Source organism: Sphaeramia orbicularis, chromosome 7 (genome assembly GCF_902148855.1).
Source record: "Sphaeramia orbicularis chromosome 7, fSphaOr1.1, whole genome shotgun sequence".
Lineage (NCBI taxonomy): Eukaryota > Metazoa > Chordata > Actinopteri > Kurtiformes > Apogonidae > Sphaeramia > Sphaeramia orbicularis.
The window spans coordinates 43,124,777-43,146,645 of NC_043963.1; the positions used below are offsets into that span (position 1 = coordinate 43,124,777).

The following is a 21,869-nucleotide window of genomic DNA, read 5'->3' on the forward strand; positions in this document are numbered from 1 at the left end:
TAGACTAGTAGAATAATAGCAAAATAGACTATAAATAATGACAACTCCCAATTTTTGTCTGTTTTAGTGCAAAAAAAATAACATTTAATCATGAAAATATTTATATTTACAAATTATCCAAAAAAAAAACAAAAAAAACAAAAAAAACCTGAAATGTATTAAGTTCAATACTTGTGCAGTAAAATTTTATCATAAGGGGTTAAAAATTTATGGTATTAATTCAGAGGTCACTTTCAGCTCAATTTGATCTGAATGGACCAGACCAGTAGAATAATAGCAGAATAGAATATAAATAATGACAACTCCCAATTTTTGTCTGTTTTAGTGCAAAAAAACAACATTTAATTATGAAAATATTTACATTTACAAACTATCCTAACAAAAAAAACGAACAAACTGAAATTTATTAAGAAAAAAAGTGCTTAAATGTACCAGAATGCACTGTCTTGACTGTCTTGTTATGTGTGTTTTGTTTGTATTTCCTTTTTTTTTTCTCTATGGGTTCTGTTCGTTTATTATGTCTGGTGTCAATCTCTGTATTATGAACACATGACTTGAGATTATGAATGTTATATTTGTTAAGTGAAAAGTTCTATAAATGTTGCAAAGTTCTATAAATAAAGTTTAAAAAAAAAGAGACAAAAAAAATTAAGCCTTTAAAAGACTTTTTTTTTTTTTAAAGATATTAAGTACAGTTCAACATATAATTTTTTGCACTTTTGCAAACTCATCCTGTGGGCCGGATGGGAACCTTTGGCAGGCCGAATTTGGCCCACAGGCCACATGTTTGAAACCCCTGTATTAATGTAATCCACATCCAACTGCAGGTCTGCACATCTGTATGAGACAGTGGTAAAACAAAGACCTGCTGAAAGCTAACACAGTAAAAATGTACTAATAATAATAATAATAATTCTGTGCATTAACTGGTTATGTTTTTCACAAACTGACAGTTATAAATGTGTCCTTACGAGACACACATGTAATATCAGACCACTTGTAAAAAGACCATATTCTTGCATTTGCGTCTTATTAGAACACCCTTTGCTCACACCAGTCAGACTCAGTTCAGTGTTCTATACAGAGGAACTAAAATATGGAATAATCTGCCAACTCTTCCTCCTCAAATTCAGTTTAAAAAAAGCTGTGAATCCTGTGGAAGTACTATGGCCAACCACCTTCACATCTTCTGGGACTGTCCCTCCTGAAGGCAGTTTTAAGTTTACAATTTGTTTCGACTTTAAAACCATGTACCTCAATGATTTACAAGAACTCAGGTGTACAAAAAGAGATAAATGTTTATTGAGATTCCTGTTAGTAGCAAGTAAGAAGGCCCTGCGCAGAAAATGGCTGAAAAGAGACATACCTACTATAAATGACTGGATTGATGTAGTTTACAGTATACATGTTATAGAGAGAATCACATTTAAACTGAGATGTAAAAGTCATATTTTTGCTGAAAATTGATCAAAATGGCTCACTTATGTTTTAACTGTTAAGCTGGATTTTGTCTAATTTCAACAGGCCCCTACGGGGGGCATATCCTCACACTTTACTGTAAAGGGAAAAAAAATGTACATGGGTATATGAGCATATTGATGTAAGTGTGGTCTAGATGCTACTTGAATGTTGGACTCTCCCCCTGCTGTCTGTTTGTTCTATTATTGTACATATTTACCTCCGCCAAGGAGGTTATGTTTTTGCCAGGGTTTGTTTGTCTGTCTGTTTGTTTGTCTGTCCGTTAGTGTGCAGCATAACTCAAAAAGTTATGGACAGATTTTGATGAAATTTTCAGGGTTTGTTGGAAATGGGATAAGGAAGAAATGATTAACTTTTGAGGGTGATCCGGAAGAAATCCTGGATTCTGGATCACTTTGAAATTTTCGTTAACATTGTGGTAAATGGGGTCAAAATTTTCGTTTCCCAATATCTCGCTTAATTATTGACCAAAACTCATGAAATTTTACTCAGGAATTGACAATGGGGTCCTCTATCACATTTCAAAGGCTGATCCGGATCTGATCCAGAAGGCGGATTTTATTAAAAAAAAAATAAATGTAGGATTTGTATCACCGATTATGTGGGGAATTTTTGCGCTTGGCGGAGGTCTGCGCTCTCCGAGTGCTTTTCTAGTTGTGTTATGTTTTTCTTAAAAACAAACAAACAAACAAACAAAAAAAAAAAAGCTTTGAAAACTCTGCTCCTGAGTGATTGTAATTTTCCTACATGGGATACTTTTCTAAGCTTAGTAAATTGTGGAATTTTATTTGTAGGAAATGTACTTTTGTGTAGCTTGCAAAGATTTTTCTATATTTTTAATTGCAGTTGTAGACTAGAAGCACTTGGAGAGCGCAGACCTCCTCCAAGGCAGATCAGTGCCCCCCCCACACCCCCCTGATCACCACAAAAATTTAATAATTTGTTCTTTGTGGCAGTATCAACATTTCCTGAAATTTTCATCCAAATCCGTCCATAACTTTTTGAGTTATCTTGCACACAGACAGACAGACAGACAGACAGACAAACCAACGCCGACAAAAACATAACCTCCTTGGCGAAGGTAATAATCTTACAAATCTGGAGGTTGCCACTAAGCCCCTTGAGGGTTTTTGGTAACCATCCATCACAATTTTCAACCAACATACTGTATAGTATATTTATGTGTATGTCTTTTACATGTGAAAATTAGATAAATAAATAAAAATAAAATAAAAATTCTAACCTTGAGGATGAGGGGCGATGTGGGTTTGAGCTCCAGGATCCCAGAGGGACTCAGCGGTTCGAACACTGGGTCGGGGTAGTAGCTGAACGTCTCGTTGACGACCACCAGAGCGTTGACGTTGTCCATGTAGAACCCGATCTCATCTGGTCCGGTGCCGGTCTCAGAAAAGCCCAGTTCTGAATCTGCCACCGACGGGGCCAGGCACACCATGACTGAGTTGTTATAAACTGTGCAGTTCTGAAAACAGGTGGAAGGAGGAAAGGTTAAGTGGACTTATATCTGCTCTGAAAAACACACTCTGAATTTATGACAGAAAAACAACCATAGACACATAGAGCAAAACAAATAAAATACTGTATGATTAACACTGACATAAATGTAAATAGTTTTATTACATTTTAGTTAAAGTCATATGTACCACAGATGAAAAACAAACACCAACAGGGAATAATGTCATTGAAACTGATTTATTGGGTATAATAATCATTCTGTTTTGTAACATTGTAATGCTGCTATACCTATTGGAAATGTAAATTGGTTGCAAATTTATGAACAACTCCTAATAATGTGCAATATGCTGTGTGCCTTCACTTCTACCTGTGACTATTTTACATTATTATTGAAGAATTCATGAATACATGATGTCACGGTCATGTTTGGTGTAACTTACAGGACAGGTTGAAGGACCATACATATGCTGTTGCATGCGTTAGGCCATTATCTACAGATTTGTTTCAGACTGCAACCATGAATTTTTGCATACACAGCTCAGACTCATTCTCATAACCCGACATTTAATGGGATACATGTCATATCATACGAAAGATTCAAGTCTCTGCACTTTAACATACATGCAATACCCAAATGAAGATAAACCAAAAGTCTGTGTGATTATGGTGAAAACTGTAAATCTCTGTGGTGTGTGGCTGAATTAAAAGCATTTGTAAATTGACGGAAATGAGCGACAGTATTGAAAAATGTCAGCCTGGTCCTTTAAGTGCAAAGCACTTTGATAAAGGGCTGCGTGGGAAGCATGGTGTGGGTCGTTTTGCCTGAATAAATGATGGTTTTATCTGTAAATTGAAGTACTGTAGTGTTGTTTTATGCTCAGTTCTTAACCCTACAACTGCTACTAGAGCTTCAGTTAACAGTGACAATCACCAAAGTGCTTTGTGAATGTTATCTATAGACCTGATGAAAGTCTTCAGATGAGACTGGAGGTTTATGTGATTTTTTATTGTTAGTCGGATGGATGGATGGATGGATGGATGGATGTACGAATGATGAATGTATGGATGGATGGATGGATGTTTTTATTGCTAGTCGGTTGAATGGATGGATGGATGGATGATGAATGTACGAATGATGAATGGATGGATGGATGGATGGATGGATGGATGGATGGATGTTTTTATTGTTAGTCGGTTGAATGGATGGATGGATGGATGGATGGATGGATGGATGGATGGATGTTTTTATTGTTAGTTGGTTGAATGGATGGATGGATGGATGGATGGACGGACGACAGATGGACGGACGGAGGGATGGATGTTTTTATTGTTAGTTGGTTGAATGGATGGATGGATGTCTTTATTGTTAGTCAGTTGAATGGATGGATGGATGGATGGATGTTTTTATTGTTAGTTGGTTGAATGTATGTATGTATGTATGTATGTATGTATGGATGGATGGATGGATGGATGGATGGACGGACGGACGGAGAGATGGATGTTTTTATTGTTAGTTGGTTGAATGGATGGATGGATGGATGGATGGATGGATGGATGGATGTTTTTATTGTTAGTTGGTTGAATGGATGGATGGATGGATGGATGGATGGATGGATGGACAGACGACAGATGGACGGACGGAGGGATGGATGTTTTTATTGTTAGTTGGTTGAATGGATGGATGGATGTCTTTATTGTTAGTCAGTTGAATGGATGGATGGATGGATGGATGGATGGATGTTTTTATTGTTAGTTGGTTGAATGTATGTATGTATGTATGTATGTATGTATGGATGGATGGATGGATGGATGGACGATGGACGGACGGACGGACGGAGAGATGGATGTTTTTATTGTTGGTTGAATGGATGGATGGATGGGTGGGTGGGTGGATGGATGGATGGATGGATGTTTTTATTGTTAGTTGGTTGAATGTATGTATGTATGTATGTATGTATGGATGGATGGATGGATGGATGGATGTTTTTATTGTTAGTCGGTTGAATGGATGGATGGATGGATGGATGGATGGATGGATGGATGTTTTTATTGTTAGTTGGTTGAATGGATGGATGGATGGATGGATGGATGGATGGACGGACGGACGACAGATGGACGGACAGAGGGATGGATGTTTTTATTGTTAGTTGGTTGAATGGATGGATGGATGTTTTTATTGTTAGTCAGTTGAATGGATGGATGGATGGATGGATGGATGGATGGGTGGATAGACTCTACTGATCCTAAACTGGGATACTGTAGTGCAGCAGCAACATGACAACCAGTAAAAATACAATATAAGACTAAAAATAGAATATAAAAGCAAACATACAATAAATAATAAACTAGACATAAAAAAGACAACTGGTAGAAAATCTGGACAAATCTCTTCTCCAAACACTCGACACTGCTCGTATGCATAGTCTCTGTCATGTTGCCTCCTTTTACTGATGTGAACGTTCATGTGCAGCAGTGACTGTCTGGAAAGCTGTGAGGCCTGAGGTGTGGTAGACGTCTGAAGCAGAGACGGTGACGTTCTGCCTCCTCCAGCAGTCTGACAGGAGCACGAGCTGTTTGTCGATTTTCCTGACACTTACCTGAACGCAGTCTGTTCTACCTGCAAACTCCTGTCTTTAAGCCTGTGCACTTGTGTTGTGTTTCTACTGTGATCTGAGTGAGAATCCGGATCTACCGGTACGATGAAATACTTACGTGGAAGGATTCCGCCTGTCCGTACTTGGCCCTGATCTTCGGTTCTCGGATGGTTGCCAGGTTGGTTCCACTCACTGTCAGCAGAGTTCCACCGCTGGACCCAGATACAAGAACAGAACAGACAAAAAAGAACCAAGGCTCATTAAATATGCACGTAGAGCTGAAACGATGAATCGATCAATCAACTCGAATCGATCTAAAAATATGAGATTACAATTTTCCTGAATCAAAGCTAAGTTTCCTTAATTTCGCTGCCTCTAAACATTGGTTCCACTGTTGTTGTTTCACACACAGTGGTGGGCCGTCAGGGCCTCCAAGGCCTTCTCTGCTGGCCTAAAAAAAAAATCTGAATCACAGACTGATGTTAATTATATTACGTCCATTAATACTTCTTTAAATAATTCCAAATGGTCTGTCCACTTCCTTTCATAGCTTGTCCCCTGGTTGTGCTGCTTTCCACACATGTATTTTCATATTAAAGCATTTAACCAATCACATTTCAGCCATCATTTGTTGCCAGGCAGGGTCAAAGTCAAAGAAATCTGGCTAGAGGCCTTCACAATCAGTTCTGAGGGCCCTCTAGCAAAACATAAGTGTCGATGAAACTGTTGCTTCAACCAATCAGATTTTAAGTCGGTGACACCAAGGCCCTCTAGCAGGCGTACGGTAACATCAGCGTATTCATACCCTTTGATTGCATAGTCACAGAGCGTACTAGCCAAAGCTAGCAAACTGCATCTGTAGCGAGCTGCACCAACAGAAATATAGTTGTGTTGGTTTAATAGCTGTTTTGTCAAAACACAATGGCTGAAGGAGAAATGGATTTGGATGCAGATTTATTGTCAAAGCCATTGTTTTGGACTTTTCAAGAAAAGCTGGATATCATTAAGAGAGGTCCGACAATTCTGAAGCTAGCAAGCCAGTCCCGACCAGGAAAAGGATTTGTCCGTCACTTTCATTCCACTAACTACGACCGGTACCCAGTACCCCCGGTACCTGCACAGATAATCTGTACAACAGAGTAGTTGAACTCTTTTTGTGTACAAATAATCTGAATTTTTGGTGACTAAAGTGTTGCTATTTTCCTAAATAATATTGCAAGTTAATGAGGTTATTATTGATGTTTTATTCTGTGTCACAGCTGTAGCTGCAGTAGAAGGAGACTTGTGCAGCCTGGGTTTGTTTATTCACTAAAGGCATTTATTGTGGCTACAGGAGTTATCTAACTGCGATGCAACAGCTCCTTATATTGCATTTCTGCATGATAGGATGGTTTTTATAACCATAAAATAGTAATTGAAGGGTGGATTGATTCAGACGAAGCATTACCGAAGGCCAAGGTGTGAAATGCACTGTCCGCCACTGTTGACATGGATAGTTATCGTGACGCACATGACGCCAAGATCAACACAAAGTTATATGTTACACTGTAAGACGCTTCAAGTTGGTTCAACTTGCAAATGAAAGTTCACCTGCTGCCTTGAAAATGTGACTTGAATAATACCATTGGAGCTGGAGGAGGTGTCTGGGGAGAGGGAAGTCTGGGCATCCCTGCTTAGACTGTTACCCCCGCGACCCGGCCCCGGATAAGCGGAAGAGAATGAATGGATGGATGGATTATACCATTGTATAAACTCAGATACTGAAGTTCAGAAAGTTGACTTCACTTTAATGTTCTTGTTGTCCCAACTTTCTTTTCAAAGTTATGCAAGTTGATTCAACTATTAACCCTTAGGGTCTGAGCCTATTTTGGCTGTTTTTGAGTACTTTTGTTTTTGCCTTTATATACTATATAAAGAAATGTTTACTATACCCATGTTTGGTATCTTATTTTTCCACACAACTTCATCTATCCCATCTACCTATTATTTTTTCACTTTAACCAACTATATCAACACAAAAGGCCAAAAAACACAAAAAATATAAACTCCAATTTGAAAAATGTATCTAATTTATTGTATAAATAACACAAATATGCTTAAAAAACCTTTTCAAAGACTTTAAAAGTGAATATTAGTTCCAAATATTAGGTATATAAAATCAAAATTGCAATAAATTAAAAGTATACTCAAATATTTGACATAAAAGCATATCGGCCTGTTTTTTCCGTTTTGAAAAGGGACAAAAATGATGAAGATATGGTAAAAAATCTAACACCCCTCCACTCACACACCTGTTTCATACTTTTACTCACGTTGTCGTCTCCGGTTTCAAAACGTCATATCTCCGGTTACATTTGTTCTATCAATAGCAAATAAAAAGTGAGAGAGTGTTTCACGTCCGCACTTTTGAATGCAATTGTCCCCAGTGGACTTCATGACCGATTTTTGATGCTATGACGTGTTGAAAATGTCATGTGATTCAGTCACAGAGCCGTGACCATGGACCCCTAAGGGTTAATTGCTTGTTGTTACAACTTAATACTGTGAGTTAAAACAAATATTTATTTTATATCAGTACAAAAAAATTTGACTTAGCTCGTTAAACAAACACGCATTTCTGCTTTATAAAAACATCGAGTTTCAAGTTACAACAACTCACACCATTACATTATCCATTCAAAAAACATTGCTTTTTCTTGTCAGTTCTTGTACAATTATTTCAGACCAGAGGTAGGCCTTCCTTTAGGACAGAAGTAGGCAACTCTGGTCCTCGAGAGCCGGTATCCTGCATGTTTTAGATGTTTCCCTCTTTCAGGTGTGCTGGCATACTGTGATATTCTCCATTATCTCAGGTTCAAAACAAGGTTATTATCGTTAACAAAAACTAACAAAATGATGAAAACTAGAATTGAAAAAACATTTTCGTTAAATAAATAAAAACTATAATTAAAAGAAAAAAAATGATAACTAACTGAAACTGTATTGTGTGTTTACAAAACTAACTAAAACGGATAAAAATTATGGATAAAATTCCATTCGTTTTTGTCTTTGTCAAAGTCGGATTGATACGAAAGCGATTTATTTCGCTCTAGCAATTTTAGCTAGCGGCACCGTACCACACTTCACGGTCCGTCACTTCTCGTCACTTGAGGTTTAGAGTTGTCTTCTCGTCCCCACTCTACCTGGAAACATGGAGACTAAAGTTGGGAGAAAGCAGCAGAGTCCTGTCTGGGATTTATTTGGATATGATGGCAAGGAAGATAAAATATATGAAAAAACTAAAACTAATACTAAAAATAAACATTTAGAAAAAATGTAAACTAATAAAAACTACTAAACTTGCTCTAAAATCTAATTAAAACTAACTGAATTAGAGAAAAAAAAGTCAAAATTAAATAAAACTAAACTAGAATGAAAAATCCAAAACTATTATAACCTTAGTTCAAAATTATCTTTGCATTAAATGAATTTGAGTTTCACTATTATTAATTTAGGTCACGGTGATAGTGGGTCCTGAAGCCAGACCAGCTGAGAACCACTGGTCTAGTGACATCAGAAGCTGGACAGGTGAAGGGCAAAGAACAAAGACGACCGGTGAGTCCTGAAATCCAACCCTCGCTAAGCGGAAAGACCTGGATGATGAAAATAAATCTATTGCAGATGATTATTTCAGAAAACTCCTGCAGCTTGTCTTCTTCCAAACCCTCCTCTGACATTTCATCTTCTTACGGTCTAACCCTCGGTGATACCAGCCTCCTTTTCCCGTTGCAGCCTCTGATTGGCCTACTTTGTTTGGTCTTTTGCAGCTGCCTGGGCTACAGCGCTGCCTCTGACATGAATACTTGATAAAATTCCTTAACGTCTGCCTTTCTGCAGGGTTCTTACTGGCTCCAGGGGTTCTACTGTAGTTTCTCACTGCTGTTGAAAGTAAGAGGCGTTGAAAAAAGTCAAACAATGTACAACTCTCCCTTCCCTTTGGACACTCAAACATGCTTTGGAAACATGAAGTGGGAATTGAACAGTTACTGTGGGTCTGGGTAAAGACTGAAGTTCAAGTGGAAGCCTGTTTCTCCACAGACTTCTCGCTGGTTGGTTGAGGAATACATTGCACTTCTTTTCTGTAAAGAGATCCCAACACTGCATAAACCCTCAACATGAGTGTTTTCAGATCTACTCCCTCTCGGGATACTGAGTGCTTACTGAGATTGCTATCATTATTTAACAATTTAATGCCTGTGTTTTATAAACTCACTTCATGTGCTACATATTTGACTCTTTTTGAATGTTTAGGAGCCTGGATTATTTCAAAAACCCAATACCTTGATATGTTTTGACAGACTTTTGCAGACCTTAACACTACGATGGCAAATCATTTGATTCCTTGGACGACTTTTCCAGTATTAGCTTATTATGATTGTAATAGAATAGACTTTCAGCCACAGTCTGGAACTGAAGCCCATGTGGAAGTATTTTAAAGCAGCTGTTGGACACTCAAACAAACTCTGACTTCAATTGACTCTCATTTTTCCCCAGTAATCATTCCGTGCGTTTATATGAGAACTTTTATTCCTGGTTTAAGCTGATTAAAGGTTAGATCCCATTTAAGATGACCATGTAAACACCTTATTCCAGTTGAAAAACAAAAGTTCGGATTGAATTTAAACCCGATTAAAGTCACTGGTTTAATCCACTTTTAATTCCGAACTAAATTATTCCTTGGACATGTAAACCCTTTATTCCGTTTGGACTTTATTCCTTCCATTCTGCGCATACCCGTTGTCTTGTCCTGTCATGATGACGCACACATTCTGCGCTGGCGGAAGAATATACAATGCAGTTTAGTCAACCCAAACCATTCCAGTGGGCTATTCTGATGGGATCTACCAGCCTCTAAAGCCCTGAAGGAAGAGTTCACCACTTGTTTTTTATTCATTTGTCATGCACTAATGAGTTCGATAAGTGGGCTAAACAGTTTGCACCGCAGTGCACCGATTGCCTTGTTCTCGCAGCCCTTCCGTCAGCTTAGTTTAGCCTAGTTTAGCATAATCGCTTCATTCCTATGGTCAGATGTAGCCAGACTTTTATAGGTGATTTGTAGTATTTTATGAGCAATTTTGTGAAATTCAGTTCTCCCTAATCATTACTTTAGTCCGGGGTCAATATGATCACAAATTGAGGTTCACATCATGGCGATGTGACTTACTGCACTAAAAAAATCTTGGGAAATACAAACTAATGCAAAGCTAAAACGGTAAAGCAAAGCTAATTTAGCGCATGCATCCCTTCCAACAAAACGATTTTCCAACTTTAGTCAACACAACAGTCCCAAGATTGCATGAGTGCAGTAAGTCGCAGATCTAAAGAAATAATTAGGGAGAATCGGATTTCAGAAAATCACTTACAAAAGACAACAAATCACCTTTAAAAACTAGCAGTGACTATGCTAAGCTAAGCTAACAGAAGGGCTGCGAGAACAAGGCAACGTGAGCACTGCAGCGCAAACCCTTTTCCTCACTGATCTACCTCATTAATACCTCATGTAAACCTTTATTCGGGTTTAACATTTCCATGTAAAGAGAAGAGAAAATACTTTAGTTCCGAATTAATTTCTTCTGGAAAAATAAATCGGATTTAAAAAACATCATGTATCCGTACCCACTGTGTGTTAATCTCCTTATTTGGATCCCCTATTAAGTGCACATATTTTGTAAATGAATCCTCTGTTAATAATATTTTAGGGCTAACAGAAGTCTGCCATGTGGGTTTGCTGAGTTAGGTTTCTACAATAGATGTGGTTAAGAAGTTAAAATAACAGGACCATTAAAATATACTGTTGGAAAAGTTTCAATTTCACATGTTTTGTGTTGTTGTTGACTCATTTCCAATACTCTGTCTGTTAGCATAATTTATGCTGCGTTCCAGGCCACCTGTGACTCGTGTTTTTCCAACATTCTACCGGTGAAAATGCACTGGAATGGCAGTCAAACCTGTGACTTCCCACCCGTGAACTCGTACTAGATCGATGTACTCCCAGTACTGAGTTCTGGCATCACGTAGCAATGGCAGCCCCTGTGGATCCAGTGTTTATGCAGATTGTTTATTAAAACAAAGTATTGCTCTAACGTTATTTATCTGCAAATGTTCTGCAATATCAGCAGCTACTTTAGCGTTAGCTAGTTTTCAGTCCAATGAGTGCAAGAATAAATTTAAACAGTTCCTCTTGCCTTATGCACCGTTTTTACTCCTCTGTTTCCCTAAAATAACCAAGGAGCAAGCACCTTTGGCGGTAGAAATGATAGTAAATGAACATAACGTACAGTCCACCAGGCTGGTTTGTTTACATCTAGCTACAACACTTCCTTGCACTCGGGCAGTTTGGTGTGGCTTGCCTGAAATGCTACTAAGTCTTAAGTCGTGGTTTGAAGTCGTGACTTACGGGTTCAAAAAACAGCCTGGAATGCAGCATTAGTTACAGTAAATAATGTAAGTTTTTTTTTGTTTTGTTTTCTTTTGCATTGCATGGTCTGTCAGTTAGCCAACTAATGTAGTAAAGCTGGGCTTATAAATTGGCCAAAGATGACATTATTCTAGTCAAACAAAGTGCGTAAATGGATTCACTTTGTCACACCAGTGTCTTAAAAAGTCTTAAATTTAACTTGCAGAAACCTGTAGGAACCCTGTGATATAATAACTCTCTACTTTAGTCTGAGCTTTTATGAACATCTATATAATCAGTCCATTAAATATGGGAAAATACATGAGTTTCAATGAAAACTATGTAAAATACAGAGGATAATGTTGTAAAAAATGATGATAAATCACTTTTCATCTAAATTTATTTGGGGACTACCACAAAAGCAGCACTGGGTCTTTATAGGTTAAGGCACAAATGTCAACTCTGACAGTGGAAAGAGAGTTTTAAGGTGTGGACGTTGTACTCAGTTGGAGTGTTTTCTTCTGCTGGTATGTTAGCCATTACAGGATGGAGAACAACACCCATTCATTGTGAATGTTCTACAATAACAGCATTAGTTAAATGTGTAAGAAATGAATGTTAGTCATGGCGTCATCCCATCATATACCGGTGTGACAGTTGGTGAAGAGGAGGTGATCAGGTGTTGGGGGATTTCTTTGTACTTCCTGATGACTGGCTTTTCATTTTCATTTTCCTAAACATTCCATCTCTGTTATGTCTTTTACAACAGCACTGTAATCTCAAACAGCCAAATTCAGCTTAAGCAACTGAAAGAAAGACACTTCAGCTCACTGAGGCTGAGCGCCATGAAACCCCGCTGTGATGTGGTACAATTAATTTGGTACAAATCAACTCTGCTCTGCTGAGAAGAGTCTAATTAATGTTAAGAAGTTGTAATATTGTGAAAGTTCTGCTTAAATGAAAACCCTGTCCATGATTTTTTTTTTCCATTTATACCTCCTCCATTCCTCTTTGAATGCAAATTAGTTTTCTGATATGTCACAGCAAGGAAATGTACCCCTGTATCAGAGGCGATTTCTCATAGACTGCAAGGGAAGCTCGGCTTTCCCTAAAATTACAAAAATTAAATAGTTAAATATGTACGGTTGTGTTGACATTTCATTGACTACAAATGTGTTAGAACACGTTCATCTCAAGGACGAGTTCGTTCAGATCAGCTTTATCACAATCAATGGACGCGATGTTGTTCACTTCTCATACATTCTTCTCATACATACTGCTGTTTTGCACTTCTGATTGGATGCTAACTGCATTTCGTTACCCTGTATACTGAGTAATGACAATAAAGTTGAATCGAATCCAATCGAATCGAATACATTCCCGTTGCGCTGTTTCCTCATTCGATCTCTGCTCAGTGCATTTGTCCGTAGACGCTCAGCATCCATGCACTTCAATGGGACTGAGTGGAACTGTTTTTTCATTGCCTCAAAACTGGACGGTAATTGGATAAATGCCACGATGTTGTCCCGCCCCCGGACACTCAGCGTCTCTGGGGGTGAATGGAGCTGTGGGCGGAGCTCGGCCGGGCTGTACGCCAGGCTTCCACGTGCTGATTGGAGGATCAGTCGAAAGGCTGAATCCCATTTGATTGACAGCTATTTTGAGATCTACTCCTTCACTGACACAGTTCAGTTTAATACCATTGCGCATTCTGCTGTGAAATGGAGAGAGAAACCACTACGAAATTACTCGCTCATTTCTTGCACCGTAAATAAAACACACTCATTGTACTTCCTTGCTTCAATTTAACACAATTTCAACATTTTCTTGTTTCAGTTACATAATTTAATCACTTCTTGTTTGAGTTTAATATCGTTTTGTAGATAGTTAAATCACTCATACTGTTGGCTAGGTCGGCGTGAACTAGCTGTCAAGTCCCTGGAAAGGACGCCTACTTGGTATGATAAGGTCACTGACCATTTTCTTAAAAAGGAACGGAGGGCTGAATTTATGTTTAAATAACTTGACAATTTTTTTGATGTATGCCGACATGAGCTTCCTCTCTCTGGAAGACGAGCAGCCACCATTGCCCTGTATCCATCAAATATTAGTCTGAACAAGCCCCATACACTCATTAATTTGGCCTATTTATTCTTTACTATATAACAACTAGTGTTTACATAAAGTTTTTTTTTTTTTTGTGATGGTTAATTAACATATTGCTGCCTGTCCGTTACCATGTACCATATATATTATATAAGAGGCTGACAAAGCCCTCCATCTTGTTACTGTACTGTCTATAAGAGAGATGAAGGCAGCCGATTACCAGGGGAGTCATGGAGCTGAGGCCACATTCACATAAGCAGATTTTAATTAGACTGTTTATGTCACTGACACAAAGGCATCATGGGACGAGGCAGACTCCTCTTTTAACGCCGCCTGTTCTCTGCCTCTCTTTTTCTCTTCCTCAGGTTTGATGTTTATTTCCACTGAGCCCCTTTATCCCCGTTGCTCCTCTTTGTCTAAGTAAGACTCTTTAGCTCAGGTACAAGCTTCAGGGAACAGACAACAAGACAATCACAATAAACTCTCTGGGATATCTGGGAAAATCCATCGGCTGGAGCTGTATGTGTCTGCTCTCCTGTCTCTTTTACCATCTCTAGTCCCCATTTATGTTGTACGTCTTTGTTTTTTTGTTCCTTTTGCCATCTTTCACTGCAATAGACAGTGTGAATTTACACATGTCACTACCAGCGTTCTACAACTGTGGCTCTCATTAGCTTAGTTTACCTACAGGGTGTGATTTCTGCTGTTAACGGACTCCAAAATGGCAAAAACCATGTTTTATTACATATAATTAACCCCTTAACACCTGAATTTATACACAAGTATGTTAAAAAAAAATGTTTTTGCTTTCACACAGATGCTAAATTAACCCTTAGGGCAGTGGTTTCCAACCTTTTTTGTCTCATGACCCCATTTTAACATCACAAATTTCTGGCGACCCCAGACATTCAAAACAGAGACATTTTTTTGCTAAAATTAATTTGTTTTTTATCATGTAATAGTTGGCTATACTATGTTGCAAATAAACGCTAATTTTAGACATTTACTTGATATAATGTATATTATTATGGACGGAGGCAGAAAAGCCAGGTGTAGATTACTGCACAAAGTGAGCAGATTTTTTTGCTTAATTCAAGCAAAAAAATCTGTCAATGGAACAAGTGGAAATGATCTCGGTATGACTTCTTGAAATAAAATTTTCAAGATGTACTGTCTAAAAATAAGTTCTTATATCTCACTGAAAAGTTACTCTTTAGGTGATTATGTCTTATTTTAAGTGTGATGAGACTGGAAATCAAAAAAATACACTTGGTAAGATTTTGATTTTTAGCAGTGCAGTTTTCTTGTTTCAACATTTTTAGATAGTTCAATGCAGAAACGTTATTACACCTTAAAAATAAAGTGAATTTTAATAGCTTTGCTAATCGGCTAAAATTTGCTTAGAGGTCTTATTTATGTCTTTGTGCATCAGAAATCAATATAAGTGAATCCCCAAAGGAACTTTGTGTTGGTAAATGCAAGTTATGCAAATTTACAGGATTTCAGTTCTGTTGCAACATGTTGATGGTCATATGAACTATTTTTCAGCTCAAAAATGTCCAATTTCATCACAATTAATGCTATATTTTCATGTCACAAATGGCCAAGTTATATTTTAACTGAATTTACCTGAAAAACAAATATTCTATTCTTTTAGATTCCCCAATTTTTCTTACAAGATTATATCCTACATATCACATGCTTTATTTTTACAGGTTCAATATGGAGTATGGTGCTGATCCATCCTGCTTATGTTACGCCAATACATATATTAAGAATGTCACACGGCACTTTTTAAATCAACAGTTTTCTAATAATAAGCATTTTTATAAAGAATAACAATTCTATATTGTTATTTACTCTTTAGTATGATGATAAACTACACAATAAATAATTCTGATACCACAGGGTGTCCCATACGTCTCCATACATAGGAGACATAATACATTCCATACATATATGGTTCTAACATGTATTTCTTTATATTTCAGATAACCCAAAGAATGCATTTGAATAAAGAGCAACAAATTGAAATCATCCTGATGGCCAGTTCAGCAGGCAGTCGTATGGTTGCAAGGGCATTTAACAGAAAACATGGGACGAGTATCACACACGACACTGTGGCAAAACTTATTGTCAAGTTCAAAAAACAGGAAGTGTTTTGGATCAATTTGTTCCCGGCAAAATGGCAGTCATATAGAGCATATTATATAAATAAAATGGTTTATGTCAAGAAACGTTTATTTTTCCTATGTATGGAGACTTATGGGACACCCTGTAGTTTTTGCACAGGGATCATTGTGGAAATGGTGACATGGCTGCAGAGCATCAGTATGATGGGATCTGTAACAACCATGTCACATCCGTCCACTGCCACATTTTGTGTTTTTGTGTCGGCTGTTATTGTTTTAGATCCACAATACTAACATTATGAATAAGAGGAGAATTAGCAATAGTAAGTATATAGTTTATTCCTAATAAGTACTGGTACTGACCAGAGCATCATGGGTAATGTCACGTCCGTCCACCAGCAAAAGTTTTCACATACACGGTGAAGTCCTGTCACCAGACGTTAGTCTGGTTTCATGTTTGTCTGTCCACTTCCTGTTTTATTTTGTTAATTTTTCTTCATGTGTCGTGTCTGTTGTCTTTACTTCTCTTCCTTGATCGTGTTCACCTTTTCCCTGATTAACCTGACTCTGCCCTGATGTGTGCCACCTGTGTCTCGTTGTCTTCCCTCTCTTTGTGTATTTAAGTCCTGTCTTTCCCCCTGATCAGACGCCAGTTCGTAATCTCTTGTAGTTTACTTACCAGCGTTTTGATCCTGTCTGTTCGTTTGCCTACCTGTTCTTTGACCCGTTTTGTCATCCCGTTTTTGCCTACTCCCTGTCGGTTTTGTCTGCCTCCATCTGCCTTCCTGGTTTTTGACTTCATCGCCTGGTTTTTTGGTACGTGAGTTTGTCTTACCCTAATATCCTGTTGCCTGACTGTTTGCTTTCCCGTGCATGACCTGTTTCCGTCCCTGACCTCCCTCTGCTTTCCCCTAGTCGGGGTGCCGACTCGAAATCCGGAGACGAACCGTGGGTTCACGGTCCATAGACTGGAGGACGAATCCTACGAGGACTTCCTTGGCCGCTGTCCTCAAGATCCTGTTCATTATCATAATCTATCTAGTTGTACTACCTGTACAAAATAAACTCTGTAAACTTTTACATCTGCTTCAGAGTTCTGCATTTGGGTTCTGGGTCCGTACTAACAGCATCACAGCACGTGCTATTCAAAATCCAATATTCTGAAAATATAGCTTCCACTGTCAAATAATATCAGTAGTCTGCGCACAAATGTATTAGCATTATTTCAACACAGTTCTATGCATTTCTTACAACTTTTTTTTTTTTTTTTTTTTTTTGACAAAAATGGCCACTCATTTGACCCCCTAAGTAAATTTTAGCCGTAATACATCCAAGTATGAGTGAAACAATAGGATCCATTGAATTGCAGCATATTGTGGGGCTTTAAACTGCTCACTACTGGTTTCTCACCGTTACTTTAAGCCAGCTTTTGGAGGTTCAGTGTTTTGCTTAAGGGCACTTGGCAGTAGTTGCTGAAAGACTTGCACGCCCTACCCATCTGCTTTATTTAGACAGTCAGTTTAGGAGATTTGAATATTTTGCTCTAAAAAATGGCTTCTCTAACCTCTAACCGCTTCACCAATATCTATCCTCCGTGTCCCAGATGAGCACTCCTCGTCATTGATTTATTTTTCAAGTGCTCTGTCTTCATCCTAAATGGAATATCATCAGCCGAGCACAATGATAATGCACTTTTTCCTCCCTGCTCTCTTACATTTCCATCTACCCGGTTTGGCTGTCACTACCCGTACGCAGTCATCACACTCTGCAGGTGTGCGTGTCTTTGCAAAAAAGCAGACAATGAGGAAAATATGGACGACGGTGACAATGCATCTGTCTGGTTACTTTATACCTCATCTAACATGTAACGCCGTAACAGAGGGCGCTTTCGGAAAAGTAGGAGATGAATTAGAGCTTCTTGTAGGTAACACACTCTCTTTAGTCTGTCCCATTTGGTCACTGTTAGTAAGAGTGTGTGTGTTGTTTTGTGGTTTCACAGCCAGATGGAGGAGGCATCTCTGGCCAAACATCAGGGACTCTGGGAAATCACAGGTGTGTGTGTATGTGTGTTGTTGCATGTGTCTTTCTTTATGGGGGATCATCACCACTGAGTGAGCTTCCTGAAGTTCAAGCCCAGTTCAGGACTCTGTGCACACCCCGTCACAGCGGGTGTCCAGGTCAGTGATTGGGCCTCAGCTGCTTCTTGGCCAGTCCTACAGCGCTAAAGGAACACCGAAGGATTCATCAACACTCTTCTTTAACAAGCTCTGCATCTATGTGCAACCCATCTACTGATAATCACCACAGGGAAGGAAGCAACACAGAAGAAAAACAGGAGCTGGACAGAAAAAGGGAAAAAGTCTGACCTCCTCAGGAATATGTCAACACGGATTGGTTAAGTACACAGTAAATTTGCCAGTGTAAAAAATGTAGTGTCAAAGTATTTTAATTCTTTCGGAGTTATTCCAACAATGGACAGAGTCAATTTAACAAGATAAATTCCAGTGTTGGTGAAAAAAATTGGAGTTAACAGAGGTTTTACACTGTCAGTGTCATATATTCAGTGTTAAAGTAAATTGACTCTCTCAAAGTTAATTCAGCACTGATAGGAGCAAGACACCTTTCAGAGTTAAAAAATATGACTCTGAAAAGCCCCGCCCACCAACCTCTGTGCTTAAACTGAGTGAGAAGTTGGATCTGGCATGGCCCATCTCCTCGCATTGAAAAACTGCGATAATTTTGTGTAAATAAACTATTGCTTTTGTTATTCCATCCCAGCAGAATCTGTGTGGCAAGTTACGTCGTTGTTGTCAGTGTTGGGTACGTGTTTTCAAATACCGTATTTCAAATAGATACGTGGATATCGGGTCTGTGGCTTTCATTGTACATGTCATTTTATGTTTACGTTTAATTGCATATTTCATTTTTACTTGGAATAAGTGGGTAAAGAAATAATTGTATCTTTTTCACCCCCTGCAACCACTCGGACTATAGCACATCATATGTAACACTGGTAGGAGGCAGTTAAAATCAACACTCTTTGGAGTAATTTATTTATCAACATGTAGTGTTAACACTGGAAAAGTTATTCCTTAACACTTAACTCTTCAGTGTTGAATGTGAATAACACTATGGGTGTTACTTCTCACATAGTGTAAAACTTGATGGACACTAATTAGTGTATGCAGTGTTAAATATTAACTCCTACTAAAGTAAAGTTGACTCTGGAAATGGAACTCTATGTTCATTGTAAATTTTACACTTTGTAGATAGGGATCATATGTTCACTGAGGTAGTGTAAAATTAACTCTTTAAGTGTTATATGAACACTGGCGATTTTACTGTGTATGTTAAAACCTACAGCACTTATTTATTTATTACCTCCGACAAGCAACGGCAGAAGTTATGTTTTCATCTGGGTTTGTGTGTCTGTTTGTTTGTCTTTAGCAAGATAACTCAAAAGTTAGAACAGATTTGGATGACATTTTCAGGAAATATTGATACTGCACAAGTATGGAGAGACATTTGTTTCTTATTCATCACTCAAAATAATAGATTTGCAAACAAAAATAGATTTGACTGCAAAAAGACGTAAGTGGCAATTAAAAAAAAAAAAGATAATTTTGCTTATAAATCAGTCCTCTTTGCTTGTGAGTTAAAAACTTTGCTTGAGAATTCAGAAGTTTGCTTGAAAACACTGGTCTACAAGGAAAATGCTTCAGAAAAAAAGTAATGAAATTTTACCACATGAGAGTCACTGATAAAGAAAATCACGTCAAAAATGCTGGTTGGCTGAACTTTCCAAGATACAGCCTCGGTCAAAATGTGAAATTCAGAATTAACGAGAGAATGGGTTTGACTCAAAAGGAATATTTGTCTCAGAGCTACAAGATCTACTTCAAAACAGTCTGTACATTAGAATACATTCACTTTACAGGTTCTATTTAGTGGAAGATTTATGAAACTATTATATAAATGTACATAAACCAATATATATGTGTAATAACACTTAATCATATACCTTGAAAACATTAGCAAACCAGCACTTTTGTCATTTATTTTCCATTAATCTTATTAAAATATGTAACATTTAGCACATTTAATGTCTGAAGCCAATAATTTCTTTAAAAAAAAAAATGTAGACCAGTGAAATCACTCCTCTTTGCTTATGACTTCAAAGTTTTGCTTGCGAATTAAACTGCACTTAATGGGCGGGGCCTACACTCATAGATGAGAGAAGAGTTTCTATTGGTGGGTTTGATCTGCTCCAGCGCCGCTCCAGTTTTCACGTTAAACCCTGTTGAGCCCGCATTATGTAATAAATTCCCATTATGTTACTAAAAGTTTAAAATGTAATAAGAATGTCACGTCATCTTGTAAATAAAGCCGCATTATGTAATAACTGACGCATTTTGTAATAAACTACCTCAGTGCATTATGTAGTAAATTTTTCACATTATGTAGTAAGTTATACAATTTGAGAAATTATTACAAAATGCACTTGACACATTTTTATTTTCAGGAAAATAGAATGTTCTAAATTAATCTGTAAACTGTGTGGTTAAAGCTCTGATTCCATTACCTGGAGCTCCTGTGACTAATTTCTTCTAAATTGCTCTGAAATTATATTAATTTGGATTGTTATTACATAATGAACCATGTTATTACATTTTTTAAAAAAATAAAAATATGTCAAGTGCATTTTGTAATAATTTCTCAATTGTAATAACTTACTACATAATGTGAAAAAATTACTATATAATGCGTTGAGGTAGTTATTACAAAATGCGTCAGTTTATTACATAATGCGGCTTATTACAAGATGATGTGACATTCTTATTACATTTTAAACTTTATTACATAATGGGAATTTATTACATAACGCGGCTCACAAACCCACTTCCCACTGTGTTCTGTTACTGGGAGGTCAGTTGATAGTCTATTACTCTTTGAAATTGAAATGTATCTCATAAGTAATGGATTACACTAAATAGCATTGGCTACAGCCTGTTTATTCACAGTCTGAGCAGAGTATGGAATGAGTGAGTGAGTTACAGGGAGGAGTTTACAACATAGGGCTGGGGTTTAAACATTAGTGGAGCCAGGTCAAACCCACCAATAGAAACTCTTCTCTCATCCATCAGCGTAGGCCCCGCCCATTATGTGTAGTTTAATTCGCGAGGAAAACTTCTGAAGCCGCAAGCAAAAGTTTTTAACTCACAAGCAAACAGGACTGATTTATAAACAAAATTATCTTTTTTTTTAATTTATTTTTTTATTGCCACTTACTGTCTTTTGCAGACAAATCTATTTTTGGTTGCAAATCTATTCTTTTTGAGTGATGAATAAAGAAACAAATGTCTCTCCATACTTGTGCCAGTATCAATATTTCCTGAAAATGTCATCCAAATCTGTTCCTAACTTTTGAGTTATCTTGCTAAACGACAAACAAACAGACAGACAAAACCCGATGAAAACATAACTTCTGCTTGTCGAGGTAAATATATAAATAAGTGCTGTAGGTTTTAACATACTGAACCAACCCGTGTTGACATACAGGGGTTGGACAAAATAATGGAAACACCTTCACCTCAAGATGATAATGCCCCAATCCATACAGCTAGAATTGTTAAAGAATGGCATGAGGAA

General features: G+C 37.7%; 1 protein-coding gene across 1 annotated transcript in view; it reads right to left on the reverse strand.

Annotated features, from left to right (window-relative positions):
• LOC115422428 (plexin-A1-like) overlaps window positions 1-21,869 on the reverse strand; it is an 837,453-nt gene that overhangs the window by 106,438 nt on the left and 709,146 nt on the right. Inside the window, 2 exon segments of the mRNA XM_030138774.1 lie at window positions 2,723-2,959; window positions 5,665-5,758. Coding sequence (XP_029994634.1) covers window positions 2,723-2,959; window positions 5,665-5,758 — 331 coding nt within the window.